Source organism: Aphanomyces astaci (genome assembly GCF_000520075.1).
Source record: "Aphanomyces astaci strain APO3 unplaced genomic scaffold supercont1.8, whole genome shotgun sequence".
NCBI classification, from domain to species: Eukaryota; Oomycota; class Saprolegniomycetes; order Saprolegniales; family Verrucalvaceae; genus Aphanomyces; species Aphanomyces astaci.
Genome location: NW_009798271.1, coordinates 261,775 through 270,191, shown reverse-complemented (window position 1 = coordinate 270,191; position 8,417 = coordinate 261,775). Strand labels below are relative to the sequence as shown.

At 47.2% G+C, this 8,417-nt stretch overlaps 2 protein-coding genes across 2 annotated transcripts; one reads left to right on the top strand and one right to left on the bottom strand.

Annotated features, from left to right (window-relative positions):
- Positions 1–2,634: 2,634 nt before the first annotated feature.
- On the top strand, positions 2,635–6,243 carry H257_04588 (hypothetical protein; the record flags this gene model as incomplete). Its single annotated transcript, XM_009829176.1, has 7 exons — positions 2,635–2,657; positions 2,735–2,826; positions 2,918–2,997; positions 3,069–3,346; positions 3,403–3,785; positions 5,994–6,094; positions 6,172–6,243. The coding sequence occupies 7 exons, from the start codon at positions 2,635–2,637 to the stop codon at positions 6,241–6,243; spliced, it is 1,029 nt and encodes a 342-aa protein (XP_009827478.1).
- Positions 6,244–7,102: 859 nt separating this feature from the next.
- Positions 7,103–8,173, bottom strand: H257_04587 (hypothetical protein). Its single transcript, XM_009829175.1, has 3 exons — positions 8,057–8,173; positions 7,674–8,002; positions 7,103–7,627 (listed from the first exon to the last, which is right to left on the bottom strand). The coding sequence occupies exons 1-3, from the start codon at positions 8,140–8,142 to the stop codon at positions 7,263–7,265; spliced, it is 780 nt and encodes a 259-aa protein (XP_009827477.1). The 5' UTR covers positions 8,143–8,173; the 3' UTR covers positions 7,103–7,262.
- Between the last annotated feature and the right edge of the window lie 244 nt (positions 8,174–8,417).

The following is an 8,417-nucleotide window of genomic DNA, read 5'->3' as shown; positions in this document are numbered from 1 at the left end:
CTCCGGCATGAAGTGCCGCCAAGGCGATGCCACGAACGCCTACATCCACGCCAAGAGCGACCGCGAATTGTACATGGCGCCGCCAGATGGGTTCGAAGAGAGAGGCATGGCCTGGCGCATTCTCGGCGCCCTCTACGGCCGGAAACAGAGCGCACTGCGCTGGTACCAGCACTTCAAGGCCATCTTGGAAGCCCTCGACTTTGCTACAGCTGTGTGTTCACGCGTCGAGTCTACGTGGACGACGTGCTAGTGTGTGCCAGCAATGACGACGAGATCACAGACGTGTTCGAACACCTGCAGCGGTGCATACGCCTCAATGACCTTGGCCCCATCAGCAAGCTGCTCGGATGGAGATCGCCGCGACGAAAAGAACAAGTCTATGTACGCCACCCAGAGAACGTACATCGAGCGAATGGCCATCAAGTACGGCATGGACAAGAGCAAGCGCGTCGACACGCCCATCCCAGCCGGCACCTGTAGCGATGTGACAGGTGGGTTAACGGCTTGCCACCACCTTGCCCGCACCCAGCTCCTAAGTACCTGGCTCATGATGCACCCTAGCTAATGCTTGCCTGGGAATGTGTCTCAAGGGCAAGTATGGCTTAGAATCGCTAGCCTAGTGAAGTTCCCCAATGTCTCAACCGCACCCGCATCCATTGTATACAAAAGTGCATATTAGTGTAGAAGTAGTGAAGTAGACTAAGAAGATTTCATAGTGATGAGGATTAAGGAGATCTTTGTAGATCTTCAGTTAATTCATTGTGCATTTTGCCCTCAACTACACACGCTTCCTCCCGCAGTGCTACAGCACCATCATGGTTGATAACGCTGACTTTCCGTTAGACGACGACAAGCCTTTCCGGCAAATCGTCGGCTCTCTACTATACTGCGCCATGTCCACGCGCCCCGACATCGTGCATGCCGTGACGCAGCTCTCCCGCCACCTGTCGACTCCGCACCAGCTGCATATGCTCATGGCCAAGCGCACCGTCGCCTACCTGCTGCACACCAAGGAAGTCGGCATCACGTTCCACGGCCAGCCGACTGGCAGTAGCGAACTCATTGGTTTCTCGGACTCCTCATGGTCCGACGACCGACCCACCGGGCACTCAACCTGCGGATACCTTTGGATGTTAGCATGTGGACCAATCTCTTGGAGATCCAAGCTCCAAGCCATCGTCACGCTCTCCTCGACCGAAGCAGAGTACGTCGGCGCATGCCTCGGCGCCCAGCACGGGATGCACCTCGACAATCTCATGAACGAGCTCGGACTCAAGGCTAACGGCAAGACCGTCACCCTCTACCTCGACAACCAAAGCGCTATCGCCATCGGCTCTAACCAGTCCAGCGTTCAGCGCACCAAGCACCTAGCATTTCGTTTCTACTTCCTCCGTGACCTAGTCCGCGCCGGCAAGTTCAAGCTGGTCTACCTCCCAACGAACGTCATGCCTGCCGACGTGTTCACTAAGCACGTGACAGGCGACAAACTGCGAGTAGCCATGCGCTTCATGGGCATGGGAGGCTACTGTGGTTTCTGCCCATAGGCGCATTACTAAAGGCGCATGGGGACGAGACGTTACGACCGCACGACATTCAACGGCCAATCAAGTCCCATCATCAGAAAGTACACTGTACATACATTGCATACATGACTGCATATTAGTTTACCCGGCTGTGGTTATCAAATCACTGGCTGCCAGACTCCTAGCTAGCTTAACCCTTAATAACTCACTTGTAAACTCACTTGTTGTCCCTATCGCGGCATACGGCGACCAAGACCTGCAAGGAAAGTCAATACTACCTCCAGACGGAAATAGAAGTCCCTTTTCATTCTTAGAGGTTTATTCAGAATTAACCGGAATTAATTACTTTATAGAGTCTCTTTATATGTATCCGGATACGAGTCACGATTTTATACTGATTATATTAAAGACCTGCATTAATTTATATTCTGTACAAAACATAGTTTAAATTGTTGCTGACTATTTGTTCATGCTGGTAGAATGCATGCAAACCACAAACATTCATAGAGTAGAACCCCCTTATCCATTAGGGTATTCATCTTTAAGGTATTTATTATATTCCACAGGGATACGAATCATACAAAGGCCTTTACAACAAGCATACTTAGGGCAAAAACAGATAACACCATCAAACAAAACACCAATTTTACCAATTTTCACCAAAAGGGACTTCTATTTCCGTCTGGAGGTAGTAGTAGGGGTTATCTAAGTGGTTAGCGATAGCGAAACCTCACCACTTACTATGTAGTACTTACTACGGTAGGGGTTTAGTGCATCTCCGTGGGAAGCAATAGCAAACCACTACATAGCGATGCAGCTAAACCCTGGGATTTAGCATCGTATGTACTCACCGGAGTCCCAACCCAACGTTACAGGGTTACGGGCGGAAAGGTGTATCCAGGTGGGATAATACTAATATAATCCAACATATTTTACCAATACTACACTGGTCCGTAATGTTTGTACCATTTGTGTTCTCATTGGCGGGATTTTTCTAAATTACCACGGATTGTGGATCTAATTGATGCATCGAAAAGCGCAAGATCTCATCTTTAATTGGTTAGTTTCAGGTCTTTCCAATTCGTTTTGCTTGGAAAATGGTACCCTGCCAATGAGGCGGGAGAGTTTGCAAATGTACGTTTTGACCCGTCAGTGATTCATTTTGCAAAACTACACCACTAAACTTGCACACATTTGTTTGTGTATGCCAGCGCATGTCGACACCTCTTTCCCGCACTGCTGGCGATTCATCAGGGCCAGTGCCGCGGTCGCGAAATCTTACGCCGATCCAACGCCGCGTTGTGTACGAGAAGCTTCTCGAAAGCTTTCGTGCTGAGAAGTTGCCCTAAGGTGCTTTCAAGGAAGTGTCTCTACTGTTTGGTTGTCACTGGAAGACAATATCACGCGTCTGCACGAGGACGTGAGTCCTTGGACGGCGGCGGCACTTTGGCGAACGTTGCGTCCAAAATTCCTGGTATGTCCTCTCATATTCAATATTTCTACCTTGTTTGAGAGTTATCAATTTATTCAATTGTATATTTTAAGGAAATGTCGGTAGAAAAACTGAAGCGGTCGCACGAAGAAGTGGAGGCAGCGATCCGTGCTGTTCCCCACCACTCTCGACAAACGTTGCGGTCGTTGGCAGCTGCCTGTGCCATCCCCAAGACAGCCATCGTACGACACCTGAAGGCAGTCGCTCGTTTCAAGGCCTGCTCTAGTTATGTCAAGCCGTTCCTCACTGACGACAACAGCCGCACCCGGATGGAGTATGCAATGTCGTTTCTGAACCCTTCGTCGAGTGGAAACCATATTTTCCCCGGCATGTACGATTATGTGCATGTCGACAAAAATGGTTCTACTTGACGAAGGTTAAGAGAAGATATTACGTTTACGACGACGAAGTCCTCGCCTTGCGCTCCGCCAAGTCCAAGTCCTTCATAACGAAAGTGATGTTTTTAGCCGCCGTTGCTCGCCCGCGATACGACTCCGGCCGCAAGCAAGTCTTTGACGGCAAGATTGGTGTTTGGCCGTTTGTGATGAAAGCGCCGGCAGCTCGCGCGAGCAAGAATCGACCAATAGGTACCATTCTTACGGTTCCTCTGATCGTCAACGGCGACTTATACGAAGACGTCGTGTTCGAGAAGTTGGTCCCCGACATCAAGAGCAAGTTTCCAAGAAGCGTCCAAGGGCAAGGGATCTTTCTCCAACAAGACAATGCAAGTCCACATCAACGAGTGACGTCAAAGCTCCTTGAGTCTCGTGGTATTCAAGGCGTGAAGATCGGAAACCAGCCTGCGAATAGCCCGGATTTTAATGTTCTCGACTTAGGATTTTTTAACTCGATCCAACGTCTTCAGTATCAAAAGTCTACTCGTTCAATCGAGGAGCTTATTGATGCTGTTGAAAGCGCGTTTTATGAGTTGCCAGTTGATACCCTGTCGAAAACCTTCATTACGCTTCAAAAAGTACTTGAAAGGTCAATTGGAATCCAGGGTAGCAACAATTGCCAACTTCTCACATGAAGAAGGATGCGGCAATCAAAAACTTATCGATATTCGACATTGAATGCGAGGCGTCTACATATGAAGATGCTTTGGTTCATTTGAATTGTCGTCTTGGCGAAGAAACGCACATGGAGTGTCTCATGAATTCCCGTGATGAAGTCGGTAGCCCAATTGAATAAAAATGCATTATATTTTGTTGGTGCAATATGAGTTCTTGGAGTTCAATACAAAAATCTATATGTTTCAAACCACCAATGTATACTTTTACCAAGTCAAACACATGGTACAAACAATACGGACCAGAGTAGTAATCAAGATCATACATACAGTCAAAAACTGAAAAGTCAAAATATGCCTTTGTGGTCCAAGTCAAAGGTGTGAATTATCTGAACCAAACGCGAATGTCTAATTATCATACATACTCTCTCGCAGGTACAGCCTACTAGTATACCTCTACTGTTCCCTTATACCGAACGTTTCTACGACATTCCCGCAGATACACTCGACTAATTCGATTGCACTTACGCGAATCCGTTGGGCGATCAATATGTTACCGAAAGCCGTGGGTGTAGGAACACTTTTCGCAGTTTGAATTCGATTAATATTTTACCTAAAACTGTGGGTGTAGGTTACTTCCGCCGGTTTGAATTTATCTTCTGTCCGGAGGATGTACCCAAATTTATTCGCAACGGTTAACGGGATTTTCTGAGTGCAACACTAACGGGATCAAGTCGCTACGCGAAATCGATTTGCAACAGTTGAGAATTCGCATTGGAGGCCACTATGACCAGGAGATCGTCGCACCTTACACGTTTTCTGCATCTGCGTGGGGGTGCGCGACCTACCGCACAATAGCGGAGGTAGGCTTGCTTGTGGTTTTCGTGAGGGGTTCGGCGCATTGCCGGGGGTTAGCGATAGCAAACCACTTGGCGATGTGCCAAACCGCGGAAAATGAAAACTACAGTTCGACCTAACTAATCTAGGTTCTTGGGCGCCAGGGTTCGGATGTTTTCAAGCCTCTTCATGGGGCACGTTCTTACGCACACATTACGATTGTTTCGAGGTACTCAAGTGATATCACATGCCCGAAGCACCTTTCCTAATTCCTGCCAGCACGCTAACGTAAAAAACCAATTTAAGATAACTCTTTTGGAGGCGTCTGAGTAGAATGGACAAAACGTTTGAGTCCTTTACGATGTTTGAGTAGTGATTCCAATAGACAAGACGCGCCGCTTTCACTTCATAATCGAATTATCAGTTTAGACAATGAACTTCACAGGTAATTTGTTACTTTCTTAGCATTTGTACTGACATTTTGATAACCAATTTAGGATAACACTTTTTACCTTAAAGTATGTATATGTCGGAGCATTGATATTCTGTGTTTAGGATAAGCGGTAACAACAGGTTTCATATACTTATAGAAGGGGTATTGTTTTATAGAGTAATATTTCTGATGTGGAAGGATGTTCACTGAGTTGAACACTCGACAAAACCTCAGATCCAACCCAATGTGGCCCGTGTCGACTACTAGTAGGGTACTTCAAACCCAATCTTGAATGTTTGTTACCAATGGCTTCTACGCCGTTTTTGCATTTCATTCACGTGACGGAACGGTCAGCATTATATGACAGAGGTTTTGACTCGAACAAATAAAGAAGTGTGATTGGGCAATTCAAAGTTAACCTAAATTGGTCAAGTTATCTTAAACTGGTTTTTTACGGTTAGCGCTGCGGCGTGTTTCAATAGTACTTCCCTTTATCTGGGTATTTACGAAACAAACTACGAAACACACCTACTACTAGTAGTACTAGTAGTATCATTGATGTGAAAATCGACCAAGCATTCACAGTCAAGAACAAGCATTGACCGCTGTCATGCCGGACCAACGTGAACCAAGGTACATTCCACGATCGACACTCCTACCTGATGCATCTACACTAACCACAATGTTAACATGGTCTAGAGCAATTCCATGAAGCAGCAGGGCCCACAAGGACCAACAAGACAACGACGCGGCGGGCCGAGTTGGGATCGGGACGGCGAGCAAGGTCGTTGATCACCGAGGTACGTTGACATACTACGCGCAGTTGCTAACATTCACTTTCTTCAGTAGTTTAATCTGTCAATCCGCTCACTACAAGGCCCACAAGGCACACAAGACCGATATGAGAGCAGCCACGATTGTCGCTCGACGTGCCGGGTACCTCGTATAACAAAGTCTATCTATTCCATTGAGGTAAATCAATAAAGCTATACAGCATTGCTAACATGTGAGCCCAGCATCCAGATTGAATTATCGCCGGGCAGCAAGAGCTGTAAGTTGTAGCTTGATTGGCGACCATTCATGGAGATTGTAACTTTGGCTGACTATGCAAATCTCTCATTATTACTTTCTGTATAGAATCAAGCATCGAGCATTCGATTCAAACCACTGCAGTACAACGATCGTAAGTATTGAATAAATAACTCATTGTCAACATGATCATGGAGTGATGCAAAATTCGTTGTAAACCCAGTAATGTGATGGAAAAATCGATGTAAAGCCAGTAGAAGTATTTATATGACCTTATTGTTTGCCTAAAAGATCGTACATAGTATGGTAGCTCATTTCAGTGACACGTCGTTTAGCAAGTTGTGCCGGGTGGTGTTCGCCAAATATTTCTTGGCAAAGGGATGCAAATGCACGCTCGTACAGTGCGTTGAGCTGAGGTAATTCCATTGACCCCACAGCATGTTCGGTGCACCCTGCAAACAACACAATTGCTGACACTACCTTCTTCACTTTGACAAAATTCGATTGGTCCTTCCGAGTTGCAAAATGTTTAGCGCACAACTGGCGGAGGGGTGGGAGGTTTTGATCCTTGTTTCCGAGCCAATACAAATTCCAAAGGTCGTACACCTTTCCCGAGGGACAGGTTAAGGCATGAGATGCGACCGCACGTTGAACCCACCACTGTGTAGCAGGAACTGCAGCATGACCATCGGTTGATGACTCCGTGCTTTGCGTTGGTGGCGCCGTGGTGCTGGTTGATGGTGGGGGTGGGTGGAAAGGGGGATGCAGGGAGGGAGGGGGGGGACAATTTGGAGAGTAGTGATTGGCCAAAATCGTGCAAAGTGTGGCGCAATAACCCCATCGTGACAGGTTTATCGCCAGGCACACCAGACTCAATTCCACTTCGAATTTGTTGAGGAATTCTACTAAAACCAGTTTCCAGCGCGGTGTTTACACTAGTTATCGATTGCTGCATGTCACGTAGCTGCTGGTAGAGTGGTACATGGGGGGGATTCCAGTTGCCACCATGTTAGTTGCAGGGTTGTGCAAGTTACCCACATACACGTTTGGCAGTAGTGCGGTCAGTATCCCGGACACCCAAGCAGGGGAAAGAAACAGGGGGTGCGAGGGATGGAGAGTCCTGTTCAGCCAATCGTGATGATGCACCAATGAGGCCAAGAGAAAAGGGATGGCTGAGCGAAACGACGGGGAATAAAACGTGGAATATCCTGGCAGGATTTGTTCCCACAGCGCGGGCGTAACGACTGCCATGTTGCCAAAATGGGGGGGCAAAATACCGAACTTGTCGTCGTTCACATTGAGGCCTTACAAATTATTCACATAATCTAATAATTAATATTTTGGCAATACCTGTTGCTGCGCGGCCAACAAATTGGTCTCCCCCTGAACCCTCGAAAATGTACTGACCTTGTACACTGCCCAAACTCCACCCCGCACGGAGCCAGATCGACACTGCCTGTGGACCGCCAGGACAGTTGGACAAAGAACTGGCCACACCTTTGCGAAAGGAGTGAGTGCCAATATCCGCAATGGCCAAGCCCATCGACACGATGTCGTCTTCAGAGTTGGAACACGTGTTGCGGAGCCAAGTTGAAAAACGTTCCTTGGCATTGTAGCCGAACAAGAGGGACTGCGAGCCTGGGAGGTTGGCGCCACGAGTAAACAACAAAACGGCCAAACTAATGAAAACACAATATATTTAGCACACACAAAATACAACTAACTATATATACCTCAGCACAGGGCAAATTTCAGGGTTCAATGGGTTGGCGTACACATGCCTTGCGAATGACATCTGGCCGTCTTGGTCATTCTTCATTACACCGTACTGAATTTCAAGTGCGTCGTCTACAAATTGTGAGAATATATTATTAATATATGAGTGCTAAGGCTGAGCTGCATATTTTTCCATGACACATGCTCGTATCGAAGCGTGGACGCTGAAACAGCTCGTGCCATCAAGTTCCAACACAAAACCAAGAACGAATGAGCCGTGATGTGCAATGCATAATCTGTTTTGGATGTCAGTGCAGCGGCCGCCAAAAACCGATAACCTAACAACAATTAATATACATATATCTACCATACAAGAAA